The sequence below is a fragment of the Camelus dromedarius genome, chromosome 16 (assembly GCF_036321535.1).
Source record: "Camelus dromedarius isolate mCamDro1 chromosome 16, mCamDro1.pat, whole genome shotgun sequence".
NCBI lineage: Eukaryota > Metazoa > Chordata > Mammalia > Artiodactyla > Camelidae > Camelus > Camelus dromedarius.
Window position 1 is genome coordinate 56,609,324 of NC_087451.1, and position 20,111 is coordinate 56,629,434.

General features: G+C 41.7%; 2 protein-coding genes across 3 annotated transcripts; both read right to left on the minus strand.

Moving 5' to 3' along the window:
• Nucleotides 1-982: 982 nt before the first annotated feature.
• LOC135323272 (keratin-associated protein 4-6-like) lies at nucleotides 983-13,554 on the minus strand. Of its 2 annotated transcripts, XM_064496068.1 has the most exons (3): nucleotides 13,018-13,554; nucleotides 1,504-1,879; nucleotides 983-1,400 (listed from the first exon to the last, which is right to left on the minus strand). In XM_064496068.1, the coding sequence occupies exons 1-3, from the start codon at nucleotides 13,502-13,504 to the stop codon at nucleotides 1,292-1,294; spliced, it is 972 nt and encodes a 323-aa protein (XP_064352138.1). In that variant the 5' UTR covers nucleotides 13,505-13,554; the 3' UTR covers nucleotides 983-1,291. The 2 variants fall into 2 exon arrangements, with proteins under 2 accessions (XP_064352138.1, XP_064352137.1); XM_064496067.1 differs by lacking the exon at nucleotides 13,018-13,554 and having other exon boundaries at nucleotides 1,338-2,006.
• A 3,519-nt stretch (nucleotides 13,555-17,073) lies between these two features.
• On the minus strand, nucleotides 17,074-18,152 carry LOC116157725 (keratin-associated protein 4-12-like). The gene has a single exon (XM_031468135.2). It carries the CDS (start codon nucleotides 18,110-18,112, stop codon nucleotides 17,558-17,560), a length of 555 nt encoding a protein of 184 aa, XP_031323995.1. The 5' UTR covers nucleotides 18,113-18,152; the 3' UTR covers nucleotides 17,074-17,557.
• Nucleotides 18,153-20,111: the final 1,959 nt, after the last annotated feature.

Below are 20,111 nucleotides of genomic sequence, written 5' to 3' on the forward strand. Positions count from 1 at the left end.
CTGCCTCTCCAAACTAGGCAGCTTTAGTGGGGCACTGGGGTTAAAGGGTAAAACTGTCATCATTAGTAAAACTGTCCTTTTGGTTACTGTGTCCCCATTTGTATCACAGCTACCTGTCTCTGAACAGGGTTCCTAAAGCTAATCTTATTCATATAAAAAGCACAGAGAAAAATACTGTGCACAAGCCAGGGGGACAAATGTATAGAAAAATATTTAAGACATCAAAGGGTGATTTTTGTAGAGAAACGCCATACAATATCAGCTCCGTTACTGCCCAGCGTCCTTGTGTGTTGTTTTCCCCAGTCACCCTTGTGCCTTTTACAGTGTTTCCCACATAATAAATGCTCAAAAAATACTTTTTAAATGAATGACTGAAATGATTGGCATCTGGAAAGATCAATGAAAGCAGACTCAGCTTTTCAGTGACAAGACGTTGGCTCACATTTCCCCATAGAAACAATTGACAGGAGCACAGTTCTACTCACAGATGTGGTCAGGCTGTCTGCAGTTTGCTAGCTTCCACCAAACCTTGCCTTATCAGGACCTGCTTCACTCATCTAGGTCACCTGTGCGTCCTTTGAGTATATATGTTTTTGAAACCTTCCTATCAGAAGGGGCAGGAGTGGGCTCACTTGGTTTGCAAGTCTGAATACAAACTTGCAGACTGTGATAAACAGCACATTGCCACCTATGGCAGCTGCCGTGATGCTTGAACCATATGCTGGGTTCTTTTTCCTTTTATATACATGGAGTCCGTCAAATTTCTACTTTTCCCTTTTCTGTTCTTTTCTTAGGTCACATAGGTAGTGTTGGGTGGTCTGCCCATGGAATTGGGAGGCACCTAGGAAAGAATCAGGCGGTGGATAATGAAATCTTTCATTGAGAAGTGACAAGACCATGTTGTGTGTCCTGCAGGTGTAGGCCACATACACTTGTCTAGGACCTGAAGACAAAATCTTAAAGGAATGCAAATCACACTGAATTTTTTTAATACAGGGAAAGATAACTTTATTTTAGCACAGAAATAGACTAGGTTACAGAAAAGTCCTATAAAAAGGAAGTTAGCAGGATGATTTACGATGGTCAGGTGGGAGGGTAAAATCTGTTACTATAGAAGTGCTCCTGGCCATACCCATCTTCTTCAGTGGCATGGGCGGCTTCCTCACTGGCATCACGAAGCCCAATTTATTTGAGTAACATCAACCCCACTCCATGTATCCTAAGAGTCAGCACAGTAGGTGGGTCTATATCTGTGAAGTCGGAGGGTAATAGAGATGGTGGCCACAGGGCATTAGCAGCAAGAGGAGGCACAGCACATGGGGCGGGGGCAGGTTGAGATGACATAGGTGGGGCGATAGCAAGTGGTGTGGCAGGAGACCTGGCCACAGACTGGGCGCAGAAGCAGCAGGGGCAGCAGCAGCTGGAGATGAAGCAAGAGGGTGGCAGCAGCTGGAACCAGAGCTGCTGGAGCATCAGCAAGCTTGGGGCTGGCAGCTGGAGATGCAGCATCTGGGGCGGCAGCAGCTGGACTCACAGCACCTGGGGTGGCAGCAGATGGGCTGGCAGCTGGAGATGCAGCATCTGGGGCGGCAGCAGCTGGACTCACAGCACCTGGGGCGGCAGCAGATGGGCTGGCAGCTGGAGATGCAGCAGCTGGGGTGGCAGCAGGTGGGCTGGCAGCACACAGACTGGCAGCACTGGGGTCTGCAGCTGATGGACTCATAGCACCTGGGGCGGCAGCAGGTGGGCTGGCAGCACACGGACTGGCAGCACTGGGGTCTGCAGCAGCTGGACTCACAGCACCTGGGGCGGTAGCAGGTGGTCCTGCAGCAGGTGGTCTGGCAGCAGCTGGGGCGGCAGCAGGTCTCCTGGCAGAGGCCTTGGCCACAGCCCTCCTCAGAACAGACGGAGCCACAGCAGGAGCTGACCATGGTGTCAATGGAAGGATTGGGGTTCCACGAGTGGGTTTCCACGGAAGTGCTTTCTTGAGTCTGAATGTCTCCTTACTCCTGTCCCCTTTTATACTGTGAAGTTAGCTGACGTTACCATAAGCAACCCCGTTTCCTTGTTGTTTTTCCTACTGGGCTTCCATTAATATTACTAAGTTGATAACTGTCTTTATCATGCTAATTACACCAATATCTAAGAAAAGCATCATTTCCTTTTTCTAGTGTTATGATTCACTGAAGCTTCTTAAACCATGTGAAAACATTTTCATGTTTCTTCCTCTCTAGTGTGTCTTCTAAGTTGGAAATGTCATGTGATATTCCATTACTCAGTTTTTACATGTGTCATTTTTTTCCTTTTTTTGTGTATGACTCCATGACAATCCTTTGAGGACAGCTATCACCATGCCAAATCTCTTTTTATGTCAAAGTGGGGAAAATGCATACTACTGACAGGTGGAATGTTGATAAGGAAGTAGGAGGAAAGACTCATCATTGGGTTCTGTGTACAATGAGGGGAGACTGATTTGGGTTGAGGCTTGTTGACAGTATGCTTTTATACAATGAGGGGAGACTGGATGTGCTTCCTGGATGATTAGAGAATCAGGGGTTACAAGAGATGTTCCAGTCTCACTGTGATGCCAACCCCAAGAGTTAGCTATTAGTTTTTCCCTTTGGATGGTAAGAACCATGTACACAGATGAACTTATACCCCCAGGAATCTTCTCCACACAGTATATGCTGAAGGTGAGTGTGTTGGACCTGTCTTTTGATAAGCCAACATATGCAATGGATTTTGCACTATATAGAAGTTTTTATTTCAAGCATCTCTTTCTGGTACTGTTTCAGTAATTTGAATTAATTCATATCCAAAACAAGCATATGTACTTAAGTCCTCTGTGCTCTCAGTGGAAAATGAGATAATGTAGATGGCTACTATGTGTGAGTGCTGGCCACGTGCCCGATACTCTGCTGAATGATCTCTAGTCGCTGTCTTGATTGTCTTCTGATGGAAGCCATGAGGTTCTTGCTGTGCTCCAACAGCTCACATGGAAGTGAATTATGGTTGTTAAATCCTATAACAGTCTACGACGTGTCAACAGTACTTAGTCCGCACCTTTCATTGTGCTGTTGTAAGTCCTTAGGGAATCCCTCCTTTCACATCCACTCAGCAATTTCTTATTTTTCATTTAAGTTCCAGCTCAGAAGCCTCCTCCTCTCCTATGGTTTTCCCTGACATACTTTAAAAACAAACAAACTTCATCTTCTCCTCCTTTCTGCCTGATATCGATCACATCAGGAACACTCAGACCTAGCACATTCCACTACAACCCGTGTCCCTCCAGCTATAAACTCCTGAAATGAACACTTGAACCACTTATCACCTCTTCATGCATGGACGCCGTCAATGTTTTCTTTTTATTTCTAGGAATCAACTTCTGAACTTGGATTTTGTTTTATGATTCTGCAATGTATTTATGGTTCTAAGAGAAGTTCTACAAAGTCAGATTCCCATTCAATGATGTGATGTTCATATTCCTGTTCCTTTCATGAGTTTTCTGACTCCTTCATACATATTTCGTTTTGTACTTTAAGGTCTTCTTCCTCATTGCTATTTTCAATGTAATTTTTTGCTTATTTGTATCTCCTTTGTTTCTTAGATGAATAGTTGTCTAACATACACACTTGGCCCCAACTTCCTTGTTCTCACTCAACAAGTTATCCCAGAGATTCCTTCACAGTAGTGTGTTCGATATTCTTCATTCCATCTTCACACACGAAGTAGTCCATCTGTGGACAGAATGTAACTTCTTTAGCATATTACATGTATTAATGTGGGCAATTGATCAATATGCTTGACTTGAGTTATCTAGTGTTTATTGTATACAATAGAGAGAGTTATATATAATATAATGTATAGTTATAGATGTAATATAATGAATAGTGATATATACATATGGTGAATGATATATATAATGTATATATTAAATATATACACCTCTATTTCTATGTCTTCATCTAATCTTTTACTTTGTTAATTTTTCTTTCCTTCCCACTCTTAATCTGTCTTTTGATATTTAAGAAGGCTTATATTTTGTACTAATTTTTACCATTGTATAAATATGTTTGTATAATACCCTACTGTCATTTGATTCTCTACTTTCAGAAATACTGAAATTACCTGATTACTTTTTCATTCCACACTGCCTTAGAGTCAAACTTGAACTCTTAGTCAATCCTCATAGGTAATTGGGAAATTTTTTCTACCTTACATATTCTGCCTCTTTTCCCTCCATTTTTTGATAATTTTACTATGTCTACATAAATGGAATTGCTCTTAGTTAAATTTATTATGTAATTATTTGTGGCCAGTATATAAAATACAATTAATTAATGTATGACCTTATGTCTCGTGTAACTTCACTTCTTTGTGTCTGGAATTTCTGGTAGTGGGGGAGCCCAACTATAGTTTAGTTCTCCCCCCAAGTAAATAACTGATGATTCAACTCCATCCTATTCCTCATCAGTGAGCCTGCCCCATTAGCTGCCTCTCCAAACTAGGCGGCTTTAGTGGGGCTCTGGTGTTGAAGGGTAAAACTGTCATCATTAGTAAAACTGTCCTTTAGGTTACTGTGTCTCGATTTGAACCACAGCTACCTGTCTTGGAACATAGCTCCTAAAGTTAATCTTATTCATATAAAAAGCACAGAGAAAAATATTTTGTAGAAGCCTGTGGGGAGAAATGTATAGAAAAATATTTTTATGTAAACACATCAAAAATTGATTTTTGTTGAGAAACTCCATTAGAATATCAGCATCATAAGGAGAGAGAAGATGGCGGAGTAGAAGGACGCTTGCAGCTCACCCTCTCCCACAAATGCACCAAGACCCACATCCACAGACCCACGCAGCCAACCCGAGCACCTGCGGAACTCCGACAGAACATCGCCCTCTTCAAAAGATAAAGATGCCAAAAATCTGGTGGGAGAAAAGGAAAAAAGAAAGAACAAAAGGCAAAGCAGAGCGGGACTGGTCCTGCAGGGAGGGAGCGGCAAACGAGGACTGGCGCTCGCTCGCTGGGTCTCCACTCTCCAACTGAGAGGCCAGCGGGACGGAGGGGGAGCCTCTGAGGCTCGGATCTATATGGAGCAGCCCTTGACTGACAGAACTAAGTTAAACGGGCACAGAGCGTCCCCCCGACACCCAGCCTGAGATGCGGGCTGACAGCTGCGGGCAGCGCCAGGCTGCCGAACCCGGGCAGAGGACGGGGGCGGCTGCACTGAGGCAGCCCCAAGGGAACACAAGGGGCTGCGCGCCGTGGCTGTGGGTGTACAGGGCAGAACAATCTGGGCCCTCCATAAAACAGCAAAGTTGATGTGCCCTGGGGGGAAGGGTGCATACCCCCATCTCTGAAAACCTGTGGAAAGTTTTCGGGGGAAGAGAGGCGGGGCTCAGGCACAGCCGCCATTTTCTCTGGCGCTGAGCACCCAGGCGGGGGCGGGGGCGAAACCTGCATCCGCACCGAAGGGCTTAGCAGCCTCAAAGGTCAGACTGAGACTGGCCTGCAGCCCGGGGAATATAGGATCCTTCCATCCTGGTCCCTCAGAGAACTTGCTCCACAAAGACAAACAAGGAGCTGAGCTTTGGCCCAGAGCAGGGACAAGGCTGTCCCTCCGTCTTCCCTGAGCCCACCTGCGGAGCGCCGACCAGGGCGGAGCGCAGCCGCACAGAGCAGCGGAGTTACCGGCTACCGGTGCGGGGAGAGGGAGAGCGGCCCCCCGCCTTTCGGTCAGGAATACAGCCCCTGACCAAGGTGCTGGGAGGGGGCACGACCCGCCCTCCTACCCGGCCAGTCTGCAACATCTGACTGCGGCATCCGGATGGGCAGCGACCCGCCCGCCCACAGCAGAAGAGAGCTGCACCTGACCCAGTGTTAGGAGGAGGTGCGATCCGCTTGCGGACAGGCACTGGGAGCAGCACAGAAGAGGGCGCCAAGGAGGGCCTCTGAAAACAGCAAGCTGAGCTTCCAAAACAGGACGAAGACAGAAAGACTTCACATTAAAAGCAAACAGACTCCAGGAGAACACCGAAACCTCCCCCCCTTTTTTTTAACTCTGTTTTTACCTGTTCTATTTTCTATTACCCTCTTATTTTTACTTCTTAATTCATTTCTATTTCTCTTGGGTTTTGATGTCCTGTTATTGATTAGACACAGGTTTCAAATACATCTATTCATCTCCCCCCGCCCCCGTTTTTAAAGGTTTTAAAAGGACGTCTCAACCCGATTAATACTCTGCTTCAACTTGCTCTTCTATTATTCATTATACACTGTTTTCAAACCCTCTTTCTCCCTTCTTTTAAAATTCTTTCTCTCTCTCTCTTATTTTTTTTTCTTTTTTCCCTAAGTTCTATTCCTAAATAGGCATTAGATAAACTCCTTAAGGACCACAATAGATAACTGATACTCCATAAACCACAGTGCCAGAGAGGTATGAGCAAGATGAAGAAGCACAGAAACCATTCCCAATTAAAAGAACAAGAGAAATCCCCTGAAAGAAAGATCAACAAAATAGACATCGATAGCCTACTAGATCAAGATTTCAAAAAAGGAGTGATCAAATTGCTGAAGGAATTAAAAGAGATCGTGTTTAGAGATATAAAATATGTCAAAAATGAAATTGAAGCTATAAAGAAGAGCCAAGTAGAATGGGTAAACTCATTGACAGAGATGAGGAATGATCTAATAGTTGTGCAAAGCAGACTAGATAATGCAGAGGAACGAATTAGTGATCTAGAAGACAGGACAATAGAAAGCACCCATTCAGAAGAACTACAAGAGAAGCAAATAAAAAATAATGAAAAGAGCATAAGGGACCTATGGGATAATATATAGCGTCCCAATCTTTGCATAATAGGGGTCCCAGAAGGGGAAGAAAGATCAAAGGGGATTGAAAAGGTTTTTGAAGGAATCATGACTGAAAACTTCCCAAACTTAAAGAAGGAATCAGATATCCAAGTACAGGAAGCTCTGAGGGTCCCAAACAGGAAGAACCCAAATAGACCCACACCAAGACATATCATAATCAAGATGGCCAGAGTCAAGGATAAAGAACGGATTCTAAAGGCAGCAAGAGAAAAGCAAAAACTAAGTTACAAGGGAACCCCCATAAGGCTCTCAGCTGATTTCTCTACACAAACACTACAGGCCAGAAGGCAGTGGCAAGATATATTCAAAGTCTTGAATGAAAAATGATGCAGCCTAGGATACTTTATCCAGCAAGGCTATCCTTTAGGATAGAAAGAGAAATAAAGAGTTTCACAGACAAAAAAAAAGCTGCAGGAGTTTAGCAACACTAAACCCATGCTAAAAGAAATATTGAAAGGGCTATTCTAAATAGAAAAGCAGCAGGATGCTACAGAAATGAGAAACTCACAACTGGAAAGGTGATAACTCACGAATTACAAATAAAGTAAACACGAAATTATAAAAGAAGACATACAAATCACTGAGAGTGGGAGAGGGAGGCAGGGAAATATAGAATATATTTCTTTCTTTCTTTCTTAAATTTTTTTTAATGGTAGGATGGGTTTGAGATCATGTTACTATCAGTTTAATAAAAACAGTTATAGTAATGGGCTAATACATTTATGAAAAAGGGTAACCACAAGCCAAAAAGTTACAAGGGAGTCACAAAAATTAAATAATATCCATGATAATACAAAGGAAAATAACCAAACCACAAAAGGAAGAAGAAAGGAACAAAGAGGATATACCAATTCAACTGCAAAGATAAGTTCAAAATGGCAATAAACACACATCTATCATTAATTACTGTAAATGTTAATGGACTAAATGCTCCAGTCAAAAGACACGGAGTGGCAGACTGGATAATAAAGCAAGAACCTTCAATATACTGCATACAAGAGACCCACTTTAGGGAGAAGGACACATATAGATTGAGAGTGAAAGGATAGAAAAGGATAGTCCATGCAAATGGAAAAGCCAAAAAAGCAGGTGTTGCAGTACTGATTTCAGACAAAATAGACTTTAAAACAAAGGCCATAAAGAAAGATAAAGAAGGACATTTTATAATTTATTAAAGGAGTAATACAAGATGAGAATATTACACTCATTAATATATATGCACCCAATAAAGGAGCACCTAAGTGCATACAAGAATTACTAATAGACATAAAGGAGGATATTGATGGGAATACAATCATAGTTGGAGATTTTAACACTGCATTAACATCACTAGACAGATCTTCCAGACAGAAAATAAACAAGGCAACAGAGAAATTAAATAATACAGTAGAAAAACTAGATTTGGTGGATATTTTCAGAGCATTACACTCCCAAAAAATAGGATATACATTCTTTTCAAGTGCACATGGGACATCTAGCATTGATCATGTACTTGGACACAAAATAAACCTCAACAATTTTAAGAAGATAGAAATTATCTCAAGCATCTTTACTGACCACAATGCCATGAAACTGGAAATCAACAACAGAGAAACAAAGGAGAAAAAAAGGAAAGCATGGAGATTAAACAATATGTTATTGAAAAAACAATGGATCAATGAGGAAATCAAAGCTGAAATTAAAAAATACCTTGAGACAAATGACAATGAAAGCACAACCACTCAAAACCTATGGGACACAGCAAAGGCAGTGCTAAGAGGGAAGTTTATAGCAATACAGGCCTTCCTCAAAAAAGAACAATCTCAAATAAACAATTTAACCCACCACCTGAATGAATTAGAAAAAGAAGAACAAAAAGCCCCCAGCAGAAGGAAGGAAATAATAAAGATCAGAGAGGAACTAAATACAATAGAGATTAACAAGACCATAGAAAAAATCAACCAAACCAAAAGCTGGTTTTTTGAAAAAGTAAATAAAATCGACAAACCTGTGGGCAAACTCACAAAGAAGAAAAAAGAGAGAGCACAAATTAGCAAAATAAGAAAGGAAAATGGAGAACTTATAACAAACAAAATAGAAATACAGAATATCATACGAGAATATTATGAAAAACTATATGGAACCAAACTGGATAACCTAGAGGAGATGGACAAGTTTCTGGAAACATACTGTCCACCAAAAGTGAATCAAGAAGAATCTGAACACTTGAACAATCCGATCACTAGAAAGGAAATAGAAATAGCAATTAAAAACCTCCCTACAAATAAAAGTCCAGGACCGGATGGCTTCACCGGAGAATTCTACCAAACATACAAAGAAGAATTCATACCAGTCCTTCTCAAACTCTTCCAGATGATTGAAAAGGAGGGAATACTCCCAAACTCATTCTATGAAGCCACCATCACCCTGATACCAAAACCAGGCAAAGACACTACAAAAAAAGAGAATTATAGGCCAATATCACTGATGAACATAGACGCCAAAATCCTCACCAAAATTTTAGCAAATAGAATCCAACAACACGTAAAAAAGATTATACATCATGAGCAGGTGCGGTTCATCCCAGGGACACAAGGCTGGTTCAACATACGCAAATCAATCAATGTAATACATCACATCAACAAGAGAAAGGACAAAAACCACATGATCATCTTAATGGATGCAGAAAAAGCACTTGATAAAATTCAACACCCATTTATGATAAAAAACTCTCGCCAAAGTGGGTATAGAGGGAACATATCTCAACATAATAAAAGCTATATATGACAAACCTACAGCCAGCATAGTACTCAACAGTGAAAAACTCAAAAGCTTCCCACTAAAATCTGGGACAAGACAAGGATGCCCACTATCACCGCTCCTATTCAACATAGTCCTGGAAATCCTAGCCACAGCAATCAGGCAAGAGAAAGAAGTAAAAGGGATCCAAATTGGAAAAGAAGAGGTAAAAGTGTCACTATATGCTGACGACATGTTACTATATATAGAAAACCCTAAAAGGTCCACACAAAAGCTACTAGAGCTGATTGAAGAATTCAGCAAGGTAGCAGGTTACAAGAGTAACATTCAAAAATCAGTTGCATTTCTTTACACTAACGATGAATCAATAGAAAAAGAAAGTAAAGAAACAATCCCCTTTAAAATAGCACCTAAAGTAATAAAATATCTGGGAATAAATGTAACCAAGGAGGTGAAAGAATTATACACAAAAAACTACAAACCATTAATGAAGGAAATTAAAGAAGACTTTAAAAAATAGAAAGATATTCCATGCTCTTGGATTGGAAGAATCAATATTGTTAAAATGGTCACACTGCCCAAGGCAATCTACAGATTTAATGCAATCCCTATCCAATTACCCAGGACATATTTCACAGAACTACAACAAGTCATAATAAAATTTATATGGAACCATCAAAGACCTAGAATTGCCAAATCATTACTGAAGAGAAAGAAAGAGGCTGGAGGAATAACTCTCCCAGACTTCAGACAATACTATAGAGCTACAGTCATCAAGACAGCATGGTATTGGTACCAAAACAGACATATAGACCAATGGAACAGAATAGAGAGCCCAGAAATGAACCCACAAACTTTTGGTCAACTCATCTTTGACAAAGGAGGTAAGAATATACAATGGAATAAAGACAGTCCCTTCAGCAAATGGTGTTGGGAAAACTGGACAGCAGCATGTAAAACAATGAAGCTAGAACACTCCCTTACACCATATACAAAAATCAACTCAAAATGGATCAAAGACTTAAACATAAGACAAGACACAATAAACCTCCTAGAGGAAAACATAGGCAAAACATTATCTGACACACATTTCAAAAATTTTCTCCTAGAAGAAATAAAAGCAAGAATAAACAAATGGGACCTAATGAAACTTACAAGCTTCTGCACAGAAAAGGAAACCAGAAGTAAAACAAGAAGACAACATACGGAATGGGAGAAAATTTTTGCAAATGAAACTGACAAAGGCTTGATCTCCAGAATATATAAGCAGCTCATACGACTCAATAAGAAAAAAATAAACAACCCAATCCAAAAATGGGCAGAAGACCTAAACAAGCAATTCTCCAAGGAAGAAATACAAATGATCAAAAGGCACATGAAAAAATGCTCAATATCACTAATTATCAGAGAAATGCAAATCAAAACTACAATGAGCTATCACCTCACACCAGTCAGAATGGCCATCATTCAAAAATCCACAAATGACAAATGCTGGAGAGGCTGTGGAGAAAGGGGAACCCTCCTACACTGCTGGTGGGAATGCAGTTTGGTGCAGCCACTATGGAAAACAGTGTGGAGATTCCTCAAAAGACTAGGAATAGACTTACCATATGACCCACGAATCCCACTCCTGGGCTTGTATCCAGAAGGAAATCTACTTCAGGATGACACCTTCACCCCAATGTTCATAGCAGCACCATTTACAATAGCCAAAACATGGAAACAGCCTAAATGTCCATCAACAGGTGACTGGATAAAGAAGAAGTGGTATATTTATACAATGGAATACTACTCAGCCATAAAAACTGAAAACATAATGCCATGTGCAGCAACATGAATGCCCCTGGAGAATGTCATTCTAAGTGAAGTAAGCCAGAAAGAGAAAGAAAAATACCATATGAGATCGCTCATATGGGGAATCTAAAAAACAAAAACAAACAAACAAACAAAAACAAAGCATAAATACAGGACAGAAATAGACTCATAGACAGAGAATACAGACTTGTAGTTGCCAGGGGGGTGGAGGGTAGGAAGGCATAGACTGGGATTTCAAAATTGTAGAATAGATAAGCAAGATTACACTGTATAGCACAGGGAAATATACACAAAATGTTATGATAACTCACAGAGGAAAAAAGGTGACAGTGAGTGTGTATATGTCCATGAATGACTGAAAAATTGTGCTGAACACTGGAATTTGACACAACATTGCAAAATGATTATAAATCAATAAAAAATGTAAAAAATAAAAAAGAATATCAGCATCATTAGTGCAGAGAGTTTTTGTGTGTTGGTTTCCTCTGTCACCCTTGTGCCTTTAACAGTGTCTCCCATGTAATAAATGCTCAAGAAATACTTTTTAAATGTGTGAACGAAATGATTGGCATCTGGAAAGATCGATGAAAGCAGACTCAACTTTTCAGTGAGAAAGCTTTGGCTCCCATTTCCCCATAGAAACAATTGACAGGAGCGCAGTTCTACTCTCGGGTGTGGTCAGACGCTCTTCAGTTTGCTGGTTTCACCAAACCTTGTCTTATCAGGACCTGCTTCACTCATCGAGGTCACCTGTGTGTCCTTTGAGTGCACAAGCTTTTGAAACTTTCCTATGAGAAGGGGCAGAAGTAGTGCTCACTTGGTTTGCAAGTCTGAATACAAACTTGCAGAGTGTGATAAACAGCACATTGCCACCTATGGTAGCTGCCGTGATGCATGAACCGTACACTGGGTTCTTTTTGCTTTTATATACACGGAGTCCGCCAAATTTCTACTTTTCCCTTTTTTGTTCTTTCCCTAGGTCAGATTTATAGTGTTAGGTGGTCTGCCCATGAAATTAGGAGGCACCTAGGAAAGAATGAGGCAGTGATGATTGAAATCTTTCATTGAGAAGTGACAAGACCGTGGTGTGTGTCCTGCAGGTGTAGGTCACATACACTTGTCTAGGACCTGAAGACAAAATCTTAAAGGAATGCAAATCACACTGAATTTTTAATGCAGGGAAGGATAACTTTATTTTAGCACAGAAATAGACTAGGTTACAGAAAAGTCCTATAAAAAGGAAGTTAGCAGGATGATTTACGATGGTCAGGTGGGAGGGTAAAATCCGTTACTATAGCAGTGCTCCGGGCCATACCCATCTTCTTCAGTGGCATGGGCGGCTTCCTCACTAGCATCACGAAGCCCAATTTATTTGAGTAACATCAACCCCACTCCATGTATCCTAAGAGTCAGCACAGTAGGTGGGTCTATATCTGTGAAGTCGGAGGGTAACAGAGGCGGTGGTCACAGGGCATTAGCAGCAAGAGGAGGCACAGCACATGGGGCGGGGGCAGGTGGAGATGACACAGGTGGGGCGATAGCAAGTGGTGTGGCAGGAGACCTGGCCACAGACTGGGCGCAGGCAACAGCAGGTGCGGCAGCAGCTGGAGCCACAGGAGCTGGAATCACAGCATCTGGGACGGCAGCAGCTAGAAATGCAGCAAGTGGGCTGGCAACACTCAGAGTGGCAGCACTGGGGTCTGCAGCTGATGGACTCACAGCACCTGGGACGGCAGCAGGTGGGCTGGCAGCACACGGACTGGCAGCACTGGGGTCTGCAGCAGCTGGACTCACAGCACCTGGGGCGGTAGCAGGTGGGCTGGCAGCAGATGGGCTGGCAGCACTGGGGGCGGCAGCAGCTGGAGATGCAGCATCTGGGTTGGCAACAGCTGGGCTGGCAACACTCAGACTGGCAGCACTGGGGTCTGCAGCAGCTGGACTCACAGCACCTGGGGCGGTAGCAGGTGGTCCTGCAGCAGGTGGTCTGGCAGCAGCTGGGGCGGCAGCAGGTCTCCTGGCAGAGGCCTTGGCCACATCCCTCCTCAGAACAGATGGAGCCACAGCAGGAGCTGACCATGTTGTTAATGCGAGGATTGGGGTTCCACGAGTGGGTTTCCACGGAGGTGCTTTCTTGAGTCTGAATGTCTCCTAACCCCTGTCCCCTTTTATACTATTCAGTTAACTGACATTACCATGAGCAACACCCTTTCCTCATTGTTTTTCCTACTGGGCAATCAATTAATATCACTAAGTTGATAATTATGTTTATCATGTTAATTACACCGATATCTAAGAAAAGCATCATTTCCTTTTTCTAGTGTTACGATTCACTGAAGCTTCTTAAACCATGTGAAACTATTTTTGTATTTCTTCCTCTCTAGTGTGTCTTCTAAGTTGGAAATGTCATATGATATTCTATTACTCAGTTTTTACATGTGTCATTTTGTTCCTTCTTTGTGTATGACTCCATGACAATCCTTTGAGGACAGCTATCACCATGCCAAATCTCTTTTTATGTCAAAGTGGGGAAAATGCATACTACTGACAGGTGGAATGTTGATAAGGAAGTAGGAGGAAAGACTCATCATTGGGTTCTGTGTACAATGAGGGGAGACTGATTTGGGTTGAGGCTTGTTGACAGTATGCTTTTATACAATGAGGGGAGACTGGATGTGTTTCCTGGATGATTAGAGAATCAGGGGTTACAAGAGATGTTCCAACATCACTGTGATGCCGACCGCAGGAGTAAGCTATTAGTTTTTCCGTTTGGATGGTAAGAACCATTTACACAGATGGACTTTTACCCCCAGGAATCTTCTCCACACAATATATGCTAAAGGTGAGTGTGTTGGACCTGTCTTTTTATAACATGGACAGTGGATTTTGTACTATACAGAAGTTTTTATTTAAAGCATCTCTTTCTGGTACTCTTTCAGTAATTTGAATTAATTCATTTCTAAAACAAGCATTGTGAATTACATCCTCTGTACGTTCGCTGAAAAATGAGATAATGTACTATTTGTGAGTGCTGGCAGCATGCCCAATACTCTGCTGAATGATCTGTAGTCACTGTGTTGACTGTCTTCTGAGAGGAGCCATGAAGTCCTTGCTGTGCTCCAACAGCTCACATGGAAGTGCATTAAGGTTGTTAAATGCTGTATTAGTCTACGACGTGTCAACAGTACTTACTCCATACCTTTCATTGTGCTGTTACATGTGTGTAGAGAATCCCTCCTCTCACATCAACTCAGCAACTTCTTATTTTTCCTTTAAGTTCCAGCTCAAGCTTCCTCCTCTCTTACGGTTTTTCTGGACATACTTTAAAAACAAACAAACAAACAAACAAACTTCATCTGCTCCTCCTTTCTGCCTGGTATCGATCTCATCTGGAACACTCAGACCTGCACATCTGACTACATCCTATCTCTCTCCAGCTGTAAACACCTTAGATGAACTCTTGAACCACATGTCACCTCTACATGCATGGGCACCATCAGTGTTTTCTTTTTACTTCTAGGAATCAACTTCTGAATTTAGACTTTGTTTTATGATTTTGCTAAGTATTTATGGTTCTAAGAGAAGTTCTACAAAGTGAGATTCCAATTGAAGGAAGTCATGTTCCTATTCCTGCTTCTTTCATGCATTTCCTTGCTCCCTCATGCATCCTTCTTCTTGTAATTTAGTGTTTTCCTCCTTATTGATATTTTAAATGTAATTTTTTTCATATTTGTGTCTCCTTTGTTTCTTAGATAAATAGTTGTCTTACATACACACTTGGCTCCAACTTTCTTGTTCTCATTCAACAAGTTATCCTGGAGATTCCTTCACAGTAGTGTGTTCAGATATTCTTCATTCCTTTCTCAGCCACAAAGTAGTCCATCTGTGGACAGAATGTAACTTCGTTAGCCTATTACATGTATTAGTGTGAGCAATTGATCAATTTGCTTGGCTTTACTTATCTAGTGTTTTTGTATATAACATAGATAGTGGTATATATTGTATAGTTATATATATATAATGAATACTGATATGTACATATGGTGAATATATATTATATATAATGTATATATTAAATACATCTCCATTTCTATATCTCTGTATCTAATATTTCACTGTTCATTTTATTTTCTTTCATTCTCTCTTAGGGTGTCATTTGATGCTAGGAAGCTTTGTATTTTGTACTAATGGTTACTTTTGTCTGTATCTTTGTATAATACCCTAGGAGTCCAGTTGTTTGATTACTGTCAGTTGATTCTCTACTTTCAGAAATACTGAAATTACGTGATTACTTCTTCATCCTGCAAAGCCTTAGGATCAAATTAGAACTCTTAGTCAATTCCCATAAGCAATTGGCAAAAGTTTTCTATCTTACATATTCCATCTCCTTTCCCTCTATTTTCTGATAATTTTTCTTATGTGTACATATAAATAGAATTGCCTTTATTTAAATTTAATTATGTAATTATTTGTGGCTAGTATATAAAATACAATTAATTAATGTACACTGACCTTATGACTCGTATAAGTTCACTTAGTGTCAGGAATTTTTGGTAGTAGGGGAGCCCAAATTTATGTTTGGTTCTGAACCCAAGTAAATAACTGATGATTTATCTCCATTCTATTCCTCATCAGTGAGCCTACCCCATTAGCTGCCTTTCCAAACTAGGCAGGTTTAGTGGGACTCTGGGCTTGAAGGGTAAAACTGTCATCATTAGTAAAACTGTCCTTTTGGTTACTGTTTCCCCATTTGAATCACAGCCACCTGCTTCTGAAAAGGGGTTCTAAAGCTAATCTTACTCATATAAAAAGCACAGAGAAAAATATTTTGTATAAGCCTGTGGGGAGAAATGTATAGAAAAATATTTTTATGTAAACACATCAAAAATTGATTTTTGTTGAGAAACTCCGTTAGAATATCAGCATCATTAGTGCAGAGAGTTTTTGTGTGTTGGTTTCCTCTGTCACCCTTGTGCCTTTAACAGTGTCTCCCATGTAATAAATGCTCAAGAAGTACTTTTTAAATGTGTGAACGAAATGATTGGCATCTGGAAAGATCGATGAAAGCAGACTCAACTTTTCAGTGACAAAGCTTTGGCTCCCATTTCCCCATAGAAACAATTAACAGGAGCGCAGTTCTACTCTCGGGTGTGGTCAGACGCTCTTCAGTTTGCTGGTTTCACCAAACCTTGTCTTATCAGGACCTGCTTCACTCATCGAGGTCACCTGTGTGTCCTTTGAGTGCACAAGCTTTTGAAACTTTCCTATGAGAAGGGGCAGAAGTAGTGCTCACTTGGTTTGCAAGTCTGAATACAAACTTGCAGAGTGTGATAAACAGCACATTGCCACCTATGGTAGCTGCCGTGATGCATGAACCGTACACTGGGTTCTTTTTGCTTTTATATACACGGAGTCCGCCAAATTTCTACTTTTCCCTTTTTTGTTCTTTCCCTAGGTCAGATTTATAGTGTTAGGTGGTCTGCCCATGAAATTAGGAGGCACCTAGGAAAGAATGAGGCAGTGATGATTGAAATCTTTCATTGAGAAGTGACAAGACCGTGGTGTGTGTCCTGCAGGTGTAGGTCACATACACTTGTCTAGGACCTGAAGACAAAATCTTAAAGGAATGCAAATCACACTGAATTTTTAATGCAGGGAAGGATAACTTTATTTTAGCACAGAAATAGACTAGGTTACAGAAAAGTCCTATAAAAAGGAAGTTAGCAGGATGATTTACGATGGTCAGGTGGGAGGGTAAAATCCGTTACTATAGCAGTGCTCCGGGCCATACCCATCTTCTTCAGTGGCATGGGCGGCTTCCTCACTGGCATCACGAAGCCCAATTTATTTGAGTAACATCAACCCCACTCCATGTATCCTAAGAGTCAGCACAGTAGGCGGGTCTACATCTGTGAAGTCAGAGGGTAACAGAGTCGGTGGTCACAGGGCATCAGCAGCAAGAGGAGGCACAGCACATGGGGCGGGGGCAGGTGGAGATGACACAGGTGGGGCGATAGCAAGTGGTGTGGCAGGAGACCTGGCCACAGACTGGGCTCAGGCAGAGGCAGGGGCGGCAACAGCTGGAAATGCAGCAGGAGGGGCGGCAGCAGCTGGAACCAGAGCTGCTGGAGCATCAGCAAGTTTGGGGCTCGCAGCTGGAGATGCAGCATCTGGGGCGGCAGCAGCTTGACTCACAGCTCCTGGGGCGATAGCACGTTGTCCTGCAGCAGGTGGTCTGGCAGCAGCTGGGGCGGCAACAGCTGGAAATGCAGCACCTGGGGCGGCAGCACGTGGGCTCGCAGCACACAGACTGGCAGCACTGGGGGCGGCAGCAGCTGATGGACTCACAGCACCTGGGGCGGCAGCAGGTGGGCTGGCAGCAGATGGGCTGGCAGCACTGGGGTCTGCAGCAGCTGGACACACCACAGCTGGGGTGGCAGGTGGTCTGGCAGCAGATGGGGCGGCAGCAGCTGGACTCACAGCACCTGGGGCGGCAGCAGGTGGGCTGGCAGCACACGGACTGGCAGCACTGGGGGCGGTAGCAGCTGGACTCACAGCACCTGGGGCGGTAGCAGGTGGTCCTGCAGCAGGTGGTCTGGCAGCAGCTGGGGCGGCAGCAGGTCTCCTGGCAGAGGCCTTGGCCACAGCCCTCCTCAGAACAGACGGAGCCACAACAGGAGCTGACCATGGTGTCAGAGGGTGAGTTTCTGGGTGAGGTTCCAGGAGAGTGAGTTTCTTGAATTTGTGAGTCTCCTTGCCACATGTCCCCTTTTATACCCATCTGAGGGACTCCTGTGATTATGAAGGACTCTTTCCTTGTTTTTGTTTATGTGACTACACATACAATTAGTAAATTCTATTAAGTGTTTTTCTAATAAAAATCTCTGACTATATACCAAATGTTCATTTCCCTCTTCTCAAGTTTCCCCTTGATCCCACACAAATCACCCTTTGTGTGTCTTCTTTTGTTTGAAATTTTATAAGACTTCAGTCCCTGTGTATCATGTGACACAGATGGGCCCCCGTTTCTTGTCTATTTCTCACATTGCTATGACTTTGGGGGAGCTTCTGATGAGACTAGGATCTCTGTGGAAATTTTGTGTTTCAATCATATGGAATGCTGGTAGGGAAAAAGGAAGTAAGCCCCTCCTTTGTCGGGGACAAATGAGAAAACTTATGATTCATTGTGTGTATTCAGGTTGGTCTTTGAGCTAACAAAATTCCTATAATATTCCAAGCAGTGTTATTTCTCCTCACCCTGATGCATTTTGAAACAGTTAGCAGTGACTCAGTGTTTTCATTTAGCAAAGAGTCATCTGGGTTTGATCAGTGACAATCTTCAGAAATGTCTCCTAGGCTGAGGCAGAGTAATTAAGACAATAATTTTGATCTGCCTTTTGAAATATCAAAATATGTCATGGTTTTGCTTTATGAATATTTTATTAAAATATATTCCAAATATTCTAAGCTAAAATGCCTAGCAGTTTTTGTAATATCACTTACGTTTAAGATTTTCTTAGAAGCATTAAGGGGAATATAAATAATAGTCACTATCTTATATGTAATTGCATAGAAATTGCATCCATAAAGCGTTTTATAACCAAAGCCACATATGATTATGCTTCTAAATTAGAGATCTTCTTTATCACCATAGGCATTCAGAGAAAAACAATATTCCAGGAAATAACAAATTGCTTTCATGATATTCCCTCTTCCTGCAAAGTCTCGTGAGCTTAACATTCTCCTAGTGATCCTTTACCACTGAGTTCAAAAGCTGTCTTCCTCCAGTATGCTCGTGGTCACCATGAAAAGTAAAGTTCTTCCTCCAAGGCACTTCTGCTATGCTTTGTGTGTGCGTGGGTTCTACCGTATCATCCTCTGCCAGAAATGCACTGGGGCATCTGGCTTCCTCTGCAATATAAATTCCATCAGGGCAGGGACAATACTTTATTCATCATCTTATCCCCAGGGCCTGAAATATAATGAATTTTTGATAAAGGAGATGCTTATTTAATGAGTGAGGATTTGGTCTAGGGCATTAAATAAGACACACTGAACTTGAGAACACATGTTATTCACATGGATGAACAGAGTGGAGATTCAAAAGGAGGAGGAACAGTTGAGATTGGGAATAACCCTAATTTGTGATGGTGAAGGGGATGTGTCTCCAAAGTCTATTTTAAGAAGTAATGAGAGATAAGTTGAGATTCCTGGAATGTGGTAGAGATCGTGGGTAGCCTTGAATTCTAGAAAAAAATAGTAGATCTATTAAAAGCCTTTAGGTCAGAACGTACTATAATATATATGCTATGTATTGTTTATTTTAATTTTTGATCTGCCTTTAGAAATGCCAGAATGAGGGAGACATTGCTTAAAAGGTTGAAGTGGGGCAGGCTGAGACATGATCTCACAGCATCAGGTGCTGGCAAGAGCGTCACTGAGTTATTGCAAAGAACACATCTGCACAGACTTGGGCCAAATTGAATAGAGATATAAGGAGAGATCTTTGTAAAATATAAAAGATATTTCAGTGTAACTGCTTATATATTTTATAAATATATGTGTGTGTGTATACATATCTTATGCCCCCACCTCCTAAAAGCTAATAATTAAAAATTTTAAAGGATAAATTAATCAGAAAGGATAAGTTGCCCTAAAAGAAGAAGAATAAGAAGAAGAAGAAGAAG